Source organism: Rhododendron vialii, chromosome 10a (genome assembly GCF_030253575.1).
Source record: "Rhododendron vialii isolate Sample 1 chromosome 10a, ASM3025357v1".
Taxonomy (NCBI): Eukaryota; Viridiplantae; Streptophyta; class Magnoliopsida; order Ericales; family Ericaceae; genus Rhododendron; species Rhododendron vialii.
This window is the reverse complement of record NC_080566.1, coordinates 3749461-3770113: the sequence shown is the minus strand read 5'-3', so window position 1 is coordinate 3770113 and position 20653 is coordinate 3749461. Positions and strand designations below refer to the sequence as shown.

The following is a 20653-nucleotide window of genomic DNA, read 5'->3' as shown; positions in this document are numbered from 1 at the left end:
TTTTAGGCTCGGTATTGTGTATGTTCTTTGTTTGAGTGGACGCAGGCAGAAGATCATTGATCGGGCTTCATTTTATCCTCAGAACAAAATAGCTGCAACCCGGGGCACAGCAATTGGTGGGGGCGAATACTGTTTTCGAAAATCGACATTTTAACCTAACTCAAAATGGATTCCGTCAGGTTGTTCAAGTTCTAGAACGCTCCAGATTTTGCACCAACAGGTTCGAAAGCCATTTGAAAGAGGGAAAAAGGAGCCGGAGAACAATACAGCAATACACATGGATCCATGTGTAGGCCTAGATTACAGTCTAGAATGTCCCAACATGAAGACTGTAGGCCTAGATTACAGTCTAGAATGTCTTAAGTGCTGTTGAATTTTAAAGTTGAGCAATGTTAGATATACATAAACAAGAGAAATTTAAGTAGAGAAAGGTCAATGTGTGATTCAAATTCATTGATCCATGTGTATCTCAAATTTATTATGGAGGGGATTTATATATGGGTAATTCGAGACAAGTGCGAACAAGTCGTACTTCGTAGGCGCGTTTCAAATGACTGTTTGATAGAGTACCACTATTGATTGCGGTCTCTTGATGTCGTGTGTGTGGACTGCGAATGTGTGCAGAAAGTCATAGGGAAAATGAGCTCTACATATAGGACCATACATACGCGGTTTTTAAGAGAGAGACTTAATTAACGTGAGATGACTGCAGGGGTCAATTGATCACTATTACAAAGAAGGCCAAATTCGTTGCACTTCAGGAAAAACAGCCAATCGACGACTATGGCATGACTCACTTTTTCGGAGTAACGAAAAACAGCCGACGACTTGGGCTTGACTCACTGTTTTTGGAGTAAGGAATCAGTTGCCAACATTTTGAAAGCCTTTTGATCTAAAATTACAGAAGTAATGTATATGTCTGTAAAATGAGTAATGCTTTCACAACTCTAGCTTTTTATGATTCACGTTAGAGCCAGCTTTTTTTTTTTTTTTTTTTATTGTGGCCGCTTTAGCCCTCCAATTCTTTTTTGAATTTTAGGGGCTCTTCCTACATTTTTACCCCTTGTGATAGTCCAACAAAAGGGCCTCATTTTTTATTTTCGCTTTAAGTCTCTAAAAATTCAGGACCGGCTTCTCTCTCACCAGCTTTTTATGATTCACGTTTCTCTCTCATTTGTGCCATAGCAAGTCATCAGTCATGTCAAGGACTACTTCTTTTAGCAAGTGGAAGATGTCTGGAGATTTCCAAATAAAAATGTCGAGAGTGGTTTTTTTTTTTCAAAAGTTGCGACATCTTTTCACATGGATTATGACATTATGTGAATAGTTATAACACCTATTAATTTAAGGTATATATGCTTATTAGAAGAGTGTGCAATTGTTAGAAAATGATATGAAACATGGGGATGCCTCCAAGAGGCATGACCCTTCCTAATTGATTGATTTCATGATGAAATGGTGCCTATTAAAAGAAATGATCCTTTCTAATGTGTGTATACTAACACAAAGGTGCCTAGGCCATTGGTTAGGTCATTCGACCAATTATAGTTCCAGAAATCCTCCCTCTCTCTAATATGAAGCTTTCTATGTTGTTAATTATTCCGTTATTCTGTCCAAACGGAATTAACAGTTCTTGGTTCTATTGATTCTTTTAGGCTCGGTATTCTGTATGTTCATTTCGTTCGTGTAGATGCAAGCAGAAGATCATTGATTGGGCTTTGTTTTGTCCTCAGAACAGATTCGCTGCAACTCGGTGCACAACAATTAGTGGGGGCGAATATTGTTTTCGGAAATCGACATTTTAACCTGACTCAAAACGGATTCCATCAGGTTGTTCAAGTTCTAGAAGGCTCCAGATTTTGCACCAAAAGGTTCGAATGCCATTTGAAAGAGGGAACAAGGAGCCGGAGAACAATGCAGCAATACACACATTTTTTTAGTAGAGCTTAAAGCTCCGCCAAGGGATTCCCCATCCATCTTCCGAGATATCAAAATCAAATAAGCACGTAAACATACTAGCAAATTAAAGGGAAAAAAAACAAGAAAAAAGTCCCATAATCTTCATGGTTATACTCTTTGTTCCCACTATAACCGAAAATTTCTACCGTTAACATAACCACAACAAAGATACAAAGCAGAGCTTGATTTGTACCATAAGTATCATGAGAATTTCGTTGGATGATTCCATATTTGTAAGAGCAACATTACAGCTTGAAAAGAACCGCTGACAAGGATTAGTACCGGCTGCTTTTTCTAAGTACGCAATTGAATATATTGAGATTGCGGACTGAGAAAACTACGCAAGCGCAAGAAGCACCAAAACATGTTAGTATTGTCGGACCGCTTTTCCACCATCACTCCTAAAACCAATTGGTGTTAGGAAGGGTTTCAATTAAGTCTTTTATGAGATTCTACATCGCACCCGCAAGTCTTTTTTTAGAACGGTCGCAGGTAGTGACGTTGTGTAACCAAATCCATGGGGGCACTCAGGGCCCAACAAGTATCCTCACAAATTTTGTGAAATTCAGATTTAGTACTTGTAAACTTCTAATTAAATTAAACGTGTAATGGTTTCAATTTAACAAAAGTGAAGCAACTCATCCTTTCATTAAGGATAAGCTGTATAAACTACGAAATAAAAAATAAAAAAAAGTGCAGAAAGCATAACTGCATAACAGTTGCCTGTAACTGAATCAAGAAGAAATAGGCAAATACCTAAGTGGCAGGATGGGAATCTATACACACGGAAAAAAAACCTTTTCCTGGTTGGCATGGTAGTAGAAATGGAAATGCAAATAACTATCTCAAAACCTGGAATGTAGCAAACAGAGGGCAGCCAATCGATTCCATTCTGAATCATAGTATGCATGACCATTCCGTAGAAACATGGAACCCATCCACGGTAAGAGGTTCTTACACATAGTTTTAGCATGAAAATTAATCATAAAGAAGAGGGAGAACTAGATGTTGACAGTGTAATGAAAAATCCGTAAACCATGTAGTAACGGCTCCACATTATGGTTTGAGCATTGTTATGGAACAAAATTGCAACAATGATACATTGTCTCACAATAAGTAAAAATAAACATGGCCGCAAATCTTCTTATCGCAGTTATGAAAACTTGAAGATACACGCAAAAGATGACAAAAGTAGGATAGGAATAAGATGTATGGGTTCCAAAGGAAAAGGGAATAAAAACACCACTATCTTGAAAATTCTTTTGGGGAGTTTTCAGAAATTAGAGTGCAATTTAAAACACTTCACAATTGACCTTCCATATCGAGGCTGCAGGCTTAAACAAAATCCACAATTAATTTTTTACCATACTAGTAAAGGGTGACCATCTGGAAAGGCTCAATGTGCAAAGGATATACAATTACGACAAGACCAAAATCAAGGAACAACTAGCTCTCCGGGGCTTTATGCATGAGTCAAAGCTGGTGAGGACATAATTTGTGCATCACCCAAGCGATACAACTGAACTGCCGAAGACGCTCACTTCGCAAATAATAGGATTGATGAACAAGTGCTACTGCTTAGTGATTACCAACTGCTATATTTAAATGCAAGCATACAAACATACAGTGTTGCTTAAGGTTACTAAGGCCTGAAAGGGATTTGAATCTTTTCAAATTTGGGCACTGATCACTTGCTTATTTGATTGGTGGACAAAGTCCATATTCCGATTACAAAGCTGCAGTAGCGAAATTGTACGAATGGGAGAAGCTAGAGCCTTCCTGTGAGAAAGAAACTCTTGAGACAAGCGTAGCATCGTTGGTCGAGATCTGGGCTCAGGTCGTAAGCATGCGAATGCCATTGTAGCAATTAGAACAATGTCCCCGGCAATCATAGGATTCGTAGGTACCGGAAGGCGAGGATCTAAGACATCAATTATCATCATGCTTTCGGCAAGAGGCGATTTCAGGGACGATGTTAAAAGGTCTCCTGGATGCCTTCCCATTATCGTTTCTAGTGCCACAACTCCAAAGCTATAAACATCGCACTTTTCAGTCACAACCATTGTATAGGCAAGTTCTACACAAACACAAAGATGGATTTTAAAAATATGTTAAAATTAATGCTTTATTGTCTTTCTTTTTGTAATTGGACCCAATTATTATGTTTTGTATTGGGCTAGTATCTTTTGTTAATTTTTTATGGGCCCCAATGTTAGGATATAGCCCAAGTCCATGTTATGTATTGCCCTAGGTATTTAAAAGGAAGTGTAATGAAAAAAAAACGTAGAGAAGCAGCAAAAGTAAGAGCTGCCCCTTTTGCTCTCCAGATTCAAACCTCTCTCCTCCCCTGTTTCTTTCCCCATTTCATACGGCTGTTGCTACCAGTTTTTTTTTTTTTTTTGATCCGCACTGTTGCTACCAGTTTGGGCCAGCCATTATTTGCCCCCATGTTTGCTATTCTCTCCATTAAAAATCAATTATTAGGCTAGGGTAAAGCCAACAAAATAACCATAGATGTTTGCTTTGATAAAACAAAGGCAGTACCCGTACCTGGTGCAATATATCCGTAAGTGCCTGCAATAACGGTTCGGTTTGATGAATCGGGATGCAACAGTCTTGCAGTTCCAAAGTCAGCAACAAAAGCCTCCAATTGAGAGTTCAACAAAATGTTGTTGCTCGATATGTCTCGATGAACAATTGGTGGGGTGCAATCGTGATGTAAGTAGGATAAAGCATGTGCCATTGCTTCAACAATTTTTACCCTTTGAGTCCATCCAATTTTAGAAGCTTCAACATCGAATCTCAGTGCACAAAATAAGCTTCCTTTTTCCATGTACTCATACAACAAGAACATGCATCTGTTGTGCAAACAAAATCCATACAGTTGCACAATATTTCTGTGTCGTACATTAGTTAACATTTGGATCTCATTCCTAAAACACATGTCGAAAGCCGGCTCCTCTGCTTCAAATCGGTGAAGTTTCTTCAAGGCAACTACTTTGCCGCTTGGCAACTGAGCTCTGTAGACGCTGCCATATCCGCCTGTTCCAATGCAAAATCTGATGTCGAAGTCATTTGTTGCTTTGATGATGTCTTCGTATGCAATTCTCCCGTTGTACGTCAATATGGAACAAAAATCCCCATTGCTCGTTGCTCTTGCCTCGGGTTCGATTTCTCTGGCCTTACAGTAACAAAAATATGCAATTGCAAGGATTGTGAGAATGAAAACTGTGATGAGAAAAGAAATGATGGCAGTAAGCAACGCTAACAGATGATGGGGAGACATATTTTAAAGTATGTATTGTTTTTTTTTTTTTTAAGGTAAATAAGTATGTATGTATTGTTTTTGTACTAACAAAAATATTGAGTATCGGATGCAGCAAAAATGTTGACCCAGGCATTAAGAGTCAAGCAAGCCAGAGTCTCTCTCACTTTTCAAGTCTTTAGTCTTCCTCTTTGAATATTCTTCACTTCCAAAATGTTGTAGACTTGTAGTCATTTTCTTGAGCGATGACTTGCCAAGGCACAGATGAGAGAGAGAGATGACTTTAGGGATGGCAATGGGGCGGATCGGAGGCGGATATTGCAATATCCGAATCCGAACCCTCCACCCGCCCTCCGAATCCGCCCCAAACTCCGAACGGATTATATTTTTGTCCTCCATCCCCGATCCGAGTGGGGAACGGATATCCGAATCCGAATTTGGAAAAAAAAAAAAAAAAACAGATTAGAACTCAATAAAAAAAAAAACTCAGATTGAAAAAAAAATAAAAATAAATAAAAGTAACATGGAGAGGGAGTCTCGCTGCCGCGTTCCTGAGGGGAGATTGCCGCATCTCTCCGTTGCCGGAGGGTTTTTTTTTAGAGAGAGGGAGGCGGGTTGGGGAGGAGAGAGAGAAGGGGGAGAAGTCATGGGCGAGGAGGGTTGTGTGAAGTGAAGTCAATTGGGTACGAGACTGACTATTGACTAACCAAAAAATAAGAGGTATTTATATAGTCGGATATTCGGAGGTGGATCGGATATCGGATTCGGGGCGGATCAGATATCGGATTCGGGGCGGATCGGATATCGGATTCGGGGCGGATCAGATATCGGATCGGAGGCAGACTTACCTCCGAATCCGATCCGATCTCTGAATTTTTTTTGAAAAATAAATCCGAATCCGCCCCGATATCCGAAAAATCCGATCCGTTCGGGACGGATAACGGATCGGATACGGACGGATCGGCCGAGATGGCCATCCCTAGATGACTTGTTATCAGTGATTCTGTTAATCATGTCAAAATAAATAAATAAATAAATATATATATACACTCCGGATCCCCTAAGGGATCCCGGATGGAGTGCTTGGTGTGGGATTCGGCCCAGAGCTGTTGGATCTAATCCAACGGCTGGATTAGAAAGTGGGAACTCGCGGGCTATAAGGGACAAATGGGTCGGGTTTAAACAAAACCCTCCAGAAAAATCCGGAACCCCCCCCCACTTGTTCAGTTCCTGACGCGAAGAGAGAGAGAGAGAGAGAGAGAGAGAGAGAGAAGAACCTACGCAGAAGACGAAAATCGAAAAACAACGAAGGTGAAGAAGATCCAAGGAAGAGGAAGACTGAACAAGGTATCTCTCTCTCGATATCAATCGATCATAGAAAGGGTTAGGGTTCGATTTTGTTTTGAGAAACCCAAAAATTAGAAAAGGTTTTCGATTTAGTTCCATTTCGATTTCAACGAGGTCTTGATCTATTTCAACAAGGTTTTGATCTCTCTCCCCCCCGCCCCCCCCCCCCTCTCTCTCTCTCTCTCTCTCTCTCTCTCCCTCTCTCTCTCTCTCGTCTTGTGTCTCTCTCGATTTCGGTTTTGTTTGATTAGGGTTCGATTTCGTTTTAGAAAAATTAGGATTTTTTGTAGTTCGATTTAGGGCTTCGAACAAGATTTTTTTTTGCATTTTTCTGGGAGATTGATTTAGGGCTTCGAAAGGCTTACGTCTTCATTTGTGAAACACAGAAACTGGCCGACGATTTCATTTGGCCTAGGGCTTGATTTCGATTTTGGTTACGTTTTGACAAACCGAAAAAATTTAGATAATACGAAATGTATTTTCTTATAAACAATTTTTTTGGCTAATTTCTAAATGTCTTGCTGTTCAAGTTCTCATTTCGTTATTTTGAAGGTCATGTGTGTAGAACATTTTGATTTTTTTTATTTTCTTAGCTCTTCGCATTTTATTAAGGTTATAACTTGTGTTGTAGGAGGTCAAGTTTCTATACTCCGATATGCTTCACAGTTCACACACTTGAGGAACTCTTTCCTAACTAGGACACACATCACAAAAAACAGAAGTTAACTTGAAATCCAACAATGAAAGTAGAGCAGTGCAAATTTGTGTATTATCCTCCTTTAGACTTGACAATAGTAGTGTTACTGTGGTGCATATCATTTTCTATGTTTTATCCAAATATTCATGAGATATAGACATATAGTGATTTCCCTTGTAGATTACAAAGTACCAAACGGTGAGTACGTACATAGATGTTTGGTGCATCTCCCACGTATCATGTTCTACACTTATTTAAGACATTGTTTCATTCATCTGTTTTCACCACCACTAGAACTGCACCTTAACTTTAAGTTCCATACATTTTTGTAGATATATGTGAGCCCAATATACGAGTACTTGGCCACAAGATACGGCATCAAGGGAAGAGCACTGGCTTTCCTCTTCAACAAAAGATTGTGTGCTAAGTAGCTGTTCTTTTGCTGGTTGAAGGAACATCACCCCCTCTCGTGACAATATTAGGCTACTTAATGCTTGGGATTTGCCTAAGGACTGATTGTTCTTTTTAGCTTCTCCTGCATTGGGTCCAAGGCAATCCCCTTGCCGTGGCTTCTTCTTGGTTTCCCATGCACCAAAAAAAGAAAGAAAAAGAAACCGCATCCATGTAATGTCGGGACCACTCCACTCATTGTATTTAACCATGCAATAATGTGTTTTGGTTCATTTGACTGTTGCTGCAATAAAATGGGAGTTATGTAGCTTTTGGAGTTGATGTATCTTCGTTTAGTCATTAAGGCAATTTTTGGTTCTTCAGAATAAAGCTGGAATGGACTGGTAGTTATGTGCGAATCTATTTGGCATACAGAACCTACAGTATACTGTAATTTTGCACTAATTGGCAAACTAATGGCTTTGCTGGTACTAGGGAAGTAACGTTTCAATTTTCCAATCAAAGCTACCAAATCATGGAGCAGATCCTCCTTATCAAGCAAGAATGCAATCCCAGATCCATCCTTCATGCTTCTGGAGGTTATGTTGCTGTGGTGGTTATGCTATTGTCCTGTCTTGACTGGTCATTACAGTCACTTACAAATAACCCAGTACCAAAAAGCCTCAGAAATCATCAGAAACACAGTGAACACAAAACACAAAAGAATCTTGAACACTATACATATATCAAAAGAAGATGAAATTTATTGAATACCATACAACCAAATCAAAAACGCATATAATACTTCAATTTTGTGGATCACCCATCTTTGATTTTTTTGGACATCAAACTAGTATGTATCCAAAAAAAAAGAAAAGAAATAATATCTATCCCCAGAAAAAAGAAGAAAGAAATGGATTTGGTCTTGAGCAGGTCCGCTGCGATGCTACTAAATGCTCTAGTGACCATACTTCTGGAACTCCCATTAACTGTTATCTGCAGAGTGACAAGACACAAAAGTAAAGTAGAGTTCTCAAAATTGTGGTGCAGTAACAGCAACTGAAACCAGAATTCGAGAAAATATACGAATTGGACTCCGAAAAGGTTCGGAGCATGAAGATGATTGTTAGCATGAATAAGCAACATAAAGAGGAATCTTAAGGAACCTACAACATATATATGTAAATAATCCTGTGTGTGTACCTTTGGACATGACCTACAACAATGGTTATTTTTTTATTTTTATTGAGCGATCACAGTGGGAGCTACTGCATGAGTTTCTGCGAACCAAGGTTGGTTTTAAGGTGGATGATATAACATAAGTATATGAGTTGAATTCGCAAAAACTGGAAAAGGATTCTATATATACTTGTACATTTTGATTTGCAGAAACCCCTGCAATAGGTTGTTCAATGGTGAAAACAAATTCATCTAGCAAACACCAAATGAATCGAAAAACCTATGAAAATGAATCTCGTTCGCAGAAAATGAATGTCATTCGAAGCCCTAAATCGAACCCCAAAAACTCTAATTTTTCAAAAACGAAATAGAACCCTAACCGAATGAAATCGAAATTGAGAGAGAGAGAGAGAGAGAGAGAGAGAGAGAGAGAGATCAAGACCTTGTTGAAATCGAAATGGAATGAAATCGAAATCCCTTTCTAATTTTTGGGTTTCTCAAAACAAAATCGAACGCTAACCCTTTCAATGATCGATCGGTATGGAGAGAGAGAGATACCTTGTTCGGTCTTCCTCTTCCCCAGATCTTCTTCACCTCCTCAATTGTTTTTCGATTTCGTTGTCTGCGTTGGTTCTTCTCTTCTCTCTCTCTCTCTCTCTCTTCGCGTCTGGAACTGAACGAGTGGGGGGTCCGAATTTTTCTGGAGGGTTTTGTTTAAACCCGACCCATTTTCCCCTTATAACCCACGAGCTCCCACTTTCTAATCCAGCCGTTGGATTAAATCCAACGCTCTGGGCCGAATCCCGCACCAAGCACTCCATCCGGGATCGGGGCGGTTCAATGGACAATTATTTAGACACCTAAAAAAATACCTTATAGTTCCCGATTAAATTTTGATGATCTGAGCCGCTCAATGTGATCAGAACGTGATTTTAAGGGTACCCGCGAGAAATCAGCAAAAAAAAGGACAGAAAAGAACTTGATCTGAGCAGTTTTTAACTTAGATTTAATAAATGATTTAATTTAAAATATATAATCTGTTAATTCAACTTCATATTCTGCTGGAAATTCAACAATCTAATCACCTTAAAAAAAATGAGTAGTGCTATCCGTACCGATGGATAGCATACCGAAATTGTACCGAAGGCCGCGCCAACCCAGCTCTGGCCACCGGATAGCCGATCCGAGCCGTCCAAAAATTCTAAAAGATAAAACAAGGGGGCCTTCGCGGGAATCAATGGCATCCGATGTCTGTAGGGTGCTTAATCCAAACACCCACACACATCAGATGCTGTTGATTCCCGCGTAAGCCCTCTCGTTTTTTTTTATAGAATTTTTGAATGGCTCAGATCGGCCGTCCGGTGGCCGGAGCTGGCTCGGCGCAGCCGTCGGAGCAGTTTCAGTATGAGGACCGTGGGTCCCTATAGCTTTATTGAAAAAATATAAACGTCGATCTAGGAAAACAGATTATGCGTAAGCATTATTAGTTAATTCTGCATAACTATTCATTCACTAAATGGAAAACATTATTCTCAAACATGGGTGTCATATATATGTTTCAAAAACAAAAAAAAAAATTAACGTATATTGGCCACTTAATCTTTACTGAAAAACATTAAGTCAAGCCAGGGTCATTGGATCTTTCTTCTGAAGTATTACTTGTCATGGTACGAATTTTCCTTCTACCCTTCTAACGTAACTGTCATCAAATGACCTAAGAGTTTTAAATTTTTGAAGTGTCTCACTTTCAAAAGTAGTAATCCACAAACTCTTAACAGAATACACTCAATGGTGATCAATCCATAATTATTCAAAAACGCGCCTACGACAAAAGCATATACGACCGTCGTAGAAGGTGGTAAGCCTTGTGGGAAGAAAGGTCAATTATTTGCAGAAGAAAGGTCACTTATTGAGAAACTGAAAGCTTATCTCAAGTATCAAATAGATGTGGCAATTTAAATCCATATTTTTTAAGTCACTCAATTCTTCGGACGCTTAAAGGATGATTCAAGCCATTCAATAATTTTAAAATAAAAAACCAAATGAGCCCATGAAAAATCAACTCCACACAATATGTTTATATACTTGATCCAATCTTCACATTTTTCATCCAATCTTTCCATTTTTTTGATTTTTCAAAAATAAAAAGATTGGATCGGACACCTACACATATCTGATGGAGATGATTTTTCACTGACCCCCACAGTTTTTTTTTAAAATAATTATTGAATGGATTGGATCATTTGTTCGGGCCCTAAGTGGGCCTCACGTGCCGTTGGTACATCGGTCGGTCTCCCTCCGTCGATTTCTTTAGTTTTACCGAAGAAACAAAATCCAAGTCACCTGCACAACTTTTGAAACCTTTTTAATGAAGGGGGCCCTTTTTTTGGTGTTGTGCAAGGGACAATAGCTTTATGGGGTGGCAGTAGTAGTCACCCCATAAAGCTACATAGGGTTACAATTTCTCATTAAGGAGGAGATAGAAAATTCAGACCATGTAATAAGCTTTTTTTTTTTTTTTTTAATCGTGACGATGTTATAAGTTCAGGCTAATTTCACTTAGACCCCTTGTACTTTGACCATTTTTTGCTTATACTCTCTGCACTTCAAAATTAAACACTTGCACCTCCTGTACTTCATGGTAAAGTGAAAATCGTTAATTTTCCTGTTCGAATTGACGGAAAAGTGACGTTGATGGCTTTTTCTTTAGTTTTCTACCCAATTGGCCTTCTAAATACCTTTAACACCTTTGCATACAATATTTAAGGTCTTTTTAGGAAAGTAAGATGATTATTATCTTTATTGCCTCTCGACAAATCCTAAAACAAGAGAGAATTGGAGATGTGTAAAGAAAATAAGAATTAAAAAAGAGGACAAATGATAACTTCACAAAATTGATTTTATGAAACATTAATGATGATACTCCATCATACCCTGTCAACAATCAATTTCGATTCGAATAAAAAATGCATCTTTTAGAATAATTTATCAAATAATTTTACACCAATTAAAATAAGTCATTAAGATCATTCGATTGGAGAAAAGATTTTGAAAAAAAAAAAAGTTGGAATAAAAAATAAAAAAAATTTTGGCCAAAAGTTGGCACCAACCAAAAGGTATAATAAGCCAAGGAAAAGAAGAAAAATCTTTTACAAATATTTCCTTGCTTTAGTGAATAATAAGTCTGATCCGTGAAGCATGTACCCCATATTAACTTTAAAATCTTATTTTTTTTAAATAAAGAAGCCTTGGATTTATTTAGGGATATTATTTCAAAGTTTACTTGGGTTAAAAAAATAAGGAGAAAGAAGCCAACATCACTTTTCCATCAATTCTAACGAAAAAGTTAACGGTTTCACTTTACCATGAAGTTCAGGGGGTGCAAGTGTTCAAATTTAAAGTTTAGGGGGTATAATTAAAAATTGGTCAAAGTACAATGGGTGTAAGTAAAATTAACCCTATAAGTTTTATGGCAAGAAGGATGAAAGGGAAATTTGACGAGGAAAAGAAAGAGGGGGAAAAAGGAGAAGGGAAAAAAAGGGGGGGAACGGGTCGGGTCGGGGTTGAGTTTGTCTCGATCCATATTCAACCCGATTCTTTTCAATCCGCCTACTATTGATCCGTATTCGATCCGCTTATGTACCACCTCTAGAACTATCAAAGGTAGGGTAGGAATGAATTGATGAATTGAAAGCCTCTTTGTAGAATCTAAGAAGATGTTTTTTCTTTTGTAAAAGTGTGGTCTTTTCTCTTAGGTAGAAGTAGGGGTGGCAAACGGGCGGGTTTGGGTCAAATTGGGTAAGTTGTTAGTGGGTTGGGTCTTTAATAGGTCATTGACCCATTAACTATGAGTCTAATTACCAATACCCAACCCGACCCATTTATTTTAAAGCAAACCCGATCCGCCCATTAACCCAATTACATATATACTAAAAATTATGATCGAAACTCATAAATTTTTTCAAAAAGACGAGAATAAGTAATTTTTTTTGTCTTATTGATTTTTTTTTGTCTTTATTCAAAAAATTATAAGTTTCGATCAAATTTTTTTACTTTTCCGATTCCTCTCATCAAAACAAATTAATAAGTCACAAAATAATAACACAAAACAAAAAAAATGCAAAAAAAATTTGAATAAGGACAAAAAAATAAGTCAATGTTTTAATCCAAATCCTTTGCGGGACTACCATGAGAGAAATTTATTCACGGCGGAGCACAATTTCACGGGTCCATTCGCGCAATTAATGGATGAGATGTGTTTTCAATTTTGACTGGTCAAAATAATTGTTACCGGTCACAATTGATTTTTAATTCGGACCATTCAAAATATTTTTGGACGCTTGTGATTTAGTACAAAACAATTGAATAAAAGAGAGAGAGAAGGCCATGCTCCTGGGGGTTGGGGGGGAGAGAGAGAGAGAGAGAGAGAGAGAAAAAGGGGGGGCGGGGAAGAGAGAGAGAGAGAGGCGGGGGGGGGGGGGGGGGGCGCACTCCCCCACTTCCCAATTGCAAAAGAGACCAATTAAGAGATAGTTACCAAAAAAAAAAATTAAGAGATGGAATTTGGTGGATTACTTTCATGGGAAATTTTTAGGCCGGCCCAAAATATTAGGTTCGGTCTTATTTTAGTCCTGTACAATTATTTGTATTTTTTATTCCAACCATGACCTTCCACGCGCATCAGCGCACGGAACTAAAGAACATCTAGTATAGAAAAATTATCCAATGCTCCATTAGCACTGGTGCACCATTAAAACATTGTTTAAATTTCAAAAAGTCATATCTTTTATTGTAGATATTCATTTGTAAAAAAAATTATATTTTTGAAATCTACTCGACGATATCTACTAAACAAGATCCATATTGAATATGAAATTATGAAAGATTAAAAATATACCATTTGCTATAAAAAAATTCAATGAGAACTGTTTCTATGAGAATTGTCCATAAGAACTATTTCTATGAGAACTGTCCCTATGAGAACTGTCTTTATGAGAACTGTTTCGGACAAAAATACACTTAGTTATGTGAACTAGCTATGAGAACTGCCAATTCTCATAGTCAGTTCTATGAGAATTATTTGAAATGACTATGTGAACTGAAAAGTACACAGTTTAAATAGTCTCAACACATACTAAAATACACAGTTTTCATAGAAAATACGTAGTTGTCATAGAAATACACAGTTCTCATATATAGTTGTCATGGACAATACACAGTTCTCATAAAAAATACATAGTTCTCTTAGAAAAATATACAGTTTTTATAAAAAAATACACTGTTCTCATAGAAAATACACAATTCTCATAGACAGTTCTCACAGAAAATACACAATTCTCATAGAAAATACACAGTTCTCATGAAAAATTCATAGTTCTTATAGACAGTTCTCATGAACAAATACACAAATCTCATAGAAAATACATAGTTCTCATAAAAAAAATACAATTCTCATAGAAAATACACAAATGAATTAAAATACCCCTGAACTATGGCTATGAGAACTGAGGCTATGAGAGTTATATTTTTAGAATCAATTCTTGAATCATATTATTTTCGAACAAAAATACCTTTGGTTATGTGAACTAGCTATGAAAACTGTCAAGTCTCATAGTCAGTTCTATGAGAACTGCTTAGTTTTTATAAAGAACTGACTATGTGAACTGAGTTATAAGAACTGACTATATGAATTGTCAATTTCCATAGTCAGTTCTATGAGAACTGTCAATTTTCATAGTCAATTCTATAAGTATTGGCTATGAGAAGTGACTGTTCTCATAGAGAATTAGTTTTCTGAACTAATTATAAGAATTGGACTATGTGAATTGAAAAATACACAATTCACATAGTTTTACCATACATTAAAATACACAGTTCTCATAAAAAATATATAGTTCTCATAGAAAATACACGGTAACAAAAATATCATTGGCTATGTGAACTGGCTATGAGAACTGCCAAGTCTCATAAGCAGTTCTATAAGAACTGCTTAGTTCTCATAAAGAACTGGCTATATGAACTGAATTATGAGAACTGCTTATGTAAACTGTCAATTCTCATAATTAGTTCTATGAGAACAATACACAATTGTCATAGACAGTTCTCATGAATAATACACAATTCTCATAAAAAATACACAGTTTTCATAGAAAATCAGTTCACATAGTTTTACCACGCACTAAAATACACAGTTCTTATAGACAGTTCTCATGGACAATACACAGTTCTCATAAAAAATACACAATCCTCATGAAAAATACACAGTTCTCATAAAAAAATATACAATTCTCATAAAAAATATACAGTTCTCATAGACAAATACACAGTTCTTTTGGACAATACATAGTTCTCATAAAAAATACACAGTTCTCATAGAGAGTTCTCATGAACAATATATAGTTCTCATAGAAAAATACAATGTTCCCGTATAAAATACACAGTTCTCATCTAAAATACACAATTCTCATAGACAGTTCTCGCAAAAATATACAATTCTCATAGAAAATACACTGTGCTCATGAAAAATTCATAATTCTTATGGACAAATACACAAATCTCATAGAAAATAAACAATTCTCATAGAAAATACACACATGAACAAAAATTGAACAATTTTTCGAAGTATCAAAAAATTAAACAAATTCGTAACACTCAGCTAAAATCTAACCAAGTATAGTAATAATAATAAAAAAGTAAGGCCAACAAATAAAATATTTAAAAAAAAATAAAGAAAATCCTCCACCACCATTTCTCTGCACCTACCTAATAAAGTCCACAAAAACTTTTTCAATTCGTTTACTTTTCTTGGTTTGGGTTTGATAATTGTTCATCTACTCTGTCTCCTTTTTTAACATAAAGAGAGAGAGAGAGAGAGAGAGAGAATGCAGGTGAGTTTAGAGTTTGAAACGAACATCATCTCTGAGTTTAGAGAAATATTGTGCACCGACTTCGATCGAGACGACTGTCATGGCATGCAGCAACTCCTCCGCCGTCTCGGATCCAAACCGCCACATCCCCATGGAGGGGTTCTTCGGCACTCTATCGGCGGTTGAGCTCGCTTCGGCTTGGCGAACGATTTGAAGCCTCATTGTTTGAGTGCTATTCAACTTTTCTACTGTTCGTCCGAATGAGAGAAAAGAAGAAGAGTTAAACTTCACGTCCATTCTTGAACGATCTGTTCTTGAACGGCCGTCGGACAATCTGTTCTTGAACGGGAATCTGGTATCAATGGTGGTGGTGGTGAGATCGAGATGAGAGACAGAGGATTTGTTGATGATGGAGAGATGTAGTCAAGAGGCGGAATAAAAAGGGCAAAAAAGTCATGATATAACATATCCGAGCCTATGCAGGTTCGGAAATAATATTCAGGGTTGGGTTCAAACCGAGGCTAAAAAACAGGGGCGGCCTCTAATTTTCTATACTTTCATTGCCCATTTGGTCATTTAAGTTGACCCAATTGATGCCCAATTATGACCCAACTAATAATGGGTTAGCTGGGTTTGAACCCATTCTTACCCAACTAATAAATGGGTTGGGTTGGGTCTATTTTCTAATTGATGGGTCTAGGTTTGTTAATGGGTCTGGGTTCAATTTGCCACCCCTAAGTAAAAGTGTGGGTTCTCTGTCTTCCACGCATTGGGTACGACTGGCACCAGGTCCTCCGTACCTTCATTATTATGTGTTCCTAGACATCGAGATATGCCACGAGATTTCCATATCTTGGTACTTTGACATGATTTGTCGGCTTAATATATATACTTCTAAACAAAGGGATATGAACACTAGCTACATGGCATATGGTGCTAGTGTGACTACTATGGATTCAGTCCTTCGTATTACCTTGTCCATACGATAGAACACAAGCTAGTCTAGTGACCATGTCAAAAAAAAAAAAAAAAAAAGCTAGTCTAGAAGACACATTTAGGAAAAGACAAGGAGGCAAAAATGAAAGATATGAACGACTACCAAAAAGTGAAAATCCTCCGTGATCGTTTCAAAAAAGTATGCTCCTCATATGTCAAAGTACATCCTCGTTCGGACAATTTGTTAAGTGAAACCACGCCTACGCCTCCTATTAGGAGTCACCAGGGGGAACCGATCTTCCGGAGGAACTCTCCCCCAAGGACACAGATGCCAAGGACGACGCCCGAACCCCAGCAACCCTAGCTCCGTTGCGAAAGTTTCTGGTTTTGCACGGCTTTAGCTTTCTCTAAACCCATACATATAATCGGAGCTTTCTCCAATCTCTCTGAAAGTCAATCACTTGGACAACTCACCCCTGAAAGATGGCTCAACTCTCTGAGGACGAAAGGTTCTTTGGACCATGATACCGAGTCTTCACCATCCGGTTCATAATCAATATGCAGGGCACGCTATGAATTCCAAATATTCTTGAAAGATCAAAACAAGCAAGCAGACTTTATGAGAAATACCAAAATGTTGTTGATTGTTCGGTATTTTTTTGTTTTATATAAAAGTGTGATATGATGTTAAAAAAAGTATATACTACACTGCACTTTAGACAAAAAATAAATAAAAAACTGTATCGTATTTTTTGCGTCTTTAGTGAATATGAAGAGCCAAAAATGAACATCCAACCTACATCTCTTTTGCACATGAAAATGCTTTTCGGAAATTAGACAGAAAATCAGACTTTCATGACAACTATCTTTTTTCCCTCTAATCTATTCCCTCAATGAAACCAAGATCCACTTTTACAAAGAAAATAAAACAAGCCCCAAAGATAGCATTAAAGGAGTGACTGGTAACAGGACACTGACTCGAGAAAAAAAGAAAGAGGAAAATGACCTAGATTCATTTAGATGCTAAGAACCTGCGGTTACCGTTTGATGTGGATATGGAGGATACAGACATTTTCTCTTTTGATATACAAACTACAGAAATGGGGTACACAATGGCCAAGTGATTCATCCAAAGGCACTACAAGTAGTTATAGAACTGCACCGAGGACGAAACATTCTTTGAACCATGATACCGAGTCTTGACCATTCAGTTCACAATCAAAATGGAAGGCACGCTATGAATTCCATATCTTGAATGAACACTGCAGATATCACAAACAAAACAAAAAAGGTGGCCGCTATTTGCAACGCACTTCTTGCTACTCGCAGCCAATTAAATTTTTTATCAATTATGGACAAAAATGCCCTTATTCAGTTTGACCATTATACCCCTAAAATCTCATGTTATTTGACCATTTTACCCTCTTACATAATTCATTACATACAACCACAAAAATCATCTCCTGTCCATCCCTCCCTCCCTCCCAGAACATACAATCACAAAAAATCTCCCCGTCCATCCCTCCCTCCCGAAACTTCTCCCCCTTCCCCCATTCAAACTTCTCCATTTTCATCCCTACCCAGCTGCCATCACCCACCACAAGGCCCCTCCTACCAGCAGCCAAGTCTGCCTATCTTCCTCCTTTCCTCTTCCTCCTACATTGTCAATGGAACCTCGATTGCTTCTTCTCCCTCCATTGATAAACAAGTAAAAGTTGACCCATCAATATACCACAATTTGGAGTTGGAAGATCACATAATGGATGTTGAGAAACATGTCACAGATGTTGTAGTAACGGAGCAAAAATCGCAGCAAGAGATAAGCCCGCCCATTTCAATTTCAGAAGCCCTCCATTTTCAATTTCAGTTTTGGCCCGACACAGTTGGACACGCAGTGCCAAAACTTTACTAACTTTTCGGACTCTAATATCTGAATTATGTACAACTATTCGGATATTAATATCCGAATTTATTGTCAATTTTCATATATTAATATCTGAATGAAACTGCAGAGAATCCTGCACTTACAGTTGGATACACAGTACCAAAACTTTACTAACTTTTCAGACTCTAATGTCTGAATTATGTACAACTATTTGGATATTAATATCCGAATATTGTCAACATTGTTGGACTCTTATATCCGAATTTAGTGCCAGTTTTCAGATATTAATATCTGAATAAAACTGCTTAGAATCCTACACTTACCTGGTTTGTCTTTGAGTGTTACAGGGTGACACTTCAACACTTGGTAGTTATGTAGGGCCATCGACTATACCTACTTCGACTTGTCCTCCATACGATTATACGGAGCATTTTACAACGGAGACGGTGAGTATTTTTTTTGATAGAGTGTTTATCTTATGCAATCTTATATTATGGGCTATAATTTTTTGTTATGTGTGTGTAGGTTTTTCCATCCAATGAAGTATTGGTAAATTGGATAAGATGCACCGGTAAACAACACGGGTTTATCATTGTGATTAAGGGTTCAAGGAAACTCTAATATTGTAGATTGAAAATTGGATGATTACGTCTGCTTATAGTTTTCGGATCTTCAAGGAAACTCTATTATTGTATTTCTGTTTAAAAACTCATAGTTGTCAAGTCCGTGACATTCTGTTTAGAAACAAGAATGGTGTCATGCTATCTCATAGTTTTCATTCTGTTCGGAAATTAGAATCCAATTAAAGGTGTACAAATAAGATATTAAAGTCCGAACATGGGTATAAATTTTGGATATTTCTTTCCGAAATTATTGATCCAATTCGAATATTAGTATCCGAATGGTGTCAGGCTATCTCATAGTTTTCATTCGGTTCAGAAATTAGAACCCAATTAAAGGTATGCAGATCAAATATTAAAGTCTGAACATGGGTATAACTTTCGAATATTAGTTTCCGAAATTATTGATCCAGTTTGAACATTAGTGTCCGATTGGTTCGGATATCTGATGGTTCTCATTCTGTTCGGAAATTAAAATCCAATTACTGGTATATAAATCAGAAATTAAAGTCCAAAACTTATTATATATTTCGGATATTTATTTCCGAATTGAATTTTCTCCGAATGAATGGGCTGTAATGGTTGAAAAAGCGTGTGGATATTAAAACGGAGAATTTGAAAATTAACTCCCTTATTTATTATTGGTGAAAATGGGATGTAATTCTTCGTCTTGGATAACGTGCCAACATGAAAATATAACGTGGCATTTTTCTGTCGTAAAAAATGGATTATTTGGAGCGAATTTATTCCTCGAAATACGTGCTGACAGGACTATTAAATGACACCTGAGATTTTGTCAAATACGACAACGGATTTTATGTAGAAATTTTTTCGACATGACTATTCAATGACAAGAGTGTTCAATGATACTTCAGATTCTTTTGCGGATGGATGGGATACACAATATTCAAACAAGATCGAAGAGTTTAAAAACATAGTGGGGAACGATGTGGCAATGGCGGACATAGTCGAACTAGACTAGGTTGGCTCGAAGGGCTTTTATGTAAAATTTTAGTTCATAGAATCTTATTGTAAAACATGAAATTTATGCAAACCCTTGTTTTTGGTAGTGTTCTATGTTTGTCTAGAGCATTTTCGGTTCGTACGGCACTCCTCATTTAAATCTAAATTTTCACATACGAGTATTGTGTAGCGAATTATTTGTGCCTAGGAAAGTATCAAGAATGATTCAACCATAAAATTTACGTTTTCGTGCCCTGCTTAGCATTCATATTTTAACAATATCCAATTATTACAAATATCCTAATAGTTACCCGCAATACAACAAAAGTCATTCCACCACGAAAAGTAGTCCATAAACCATGGCCATAAAGTGTCCAAAATAAATACAAGGCCATAAAGTCCATCAAAATCAAGCCATAAAGTCCATAAAAAACAAGTCAGAGAACACCAAGTCTCAAGTACGGCCACGGCGCCGGCACCTAGTGTAACAACTCGAGTAACGATCCGAACTAGGGCCTGCTATGCTCGCTTCAGCAGCCTCCGGTC

The 20653-nt window shown here is 37.4% G+C and overlaps 2 protein-coding genes across 3 annotated transcripts in view; both read right to left on the bottom strand.

Annotated features, from left to right (window-relative positions):
* The window catches only part of LOC131302755 (probable leucine-rich repeat receptor-like protein kinase At1g35710), a 51100-nt gene that overhangs the window by 15288 nt on the left and 15159 nt on the right, over nucleotides 1-20653 (bottom strand). The window lies entirely within an intron of this gene.
* LOC131304773 (MDIS1-interacting receptor like kinase 2-like) lies at nucleotides 3607-5496 on the bottom strand. 2 transcript variants are annotated; one of them, XM_058332150.1, is made up of 3 exons: nucleotides 5353-5496; nucleotides 4510-5135; nucleotides 3607-4036 (listed from the first exon to the last, which is right to left on the bottom strand). In XM_058332150.1, exons 1-3 carry the CDS (start codon nucleotides 5358-5360, stop codon nucleotides 3630-3632), a joined length of 1041 nt encoding a protein of 346 aa, XP_058188133.1. In that variant the 5' UTR covers nucleotides 5361-5496; the 3' UTR covers nucleotides 3607-3629. The 2 variants fall into 2 exon arrangements, with proteins under 2 accessions (XP_058188133.1, XP_058188132.1); XM_058332149.1 differs by lacking the exon at nucleotides 5353-5496 and having other exon boundaries at nucleotides 4510-5339.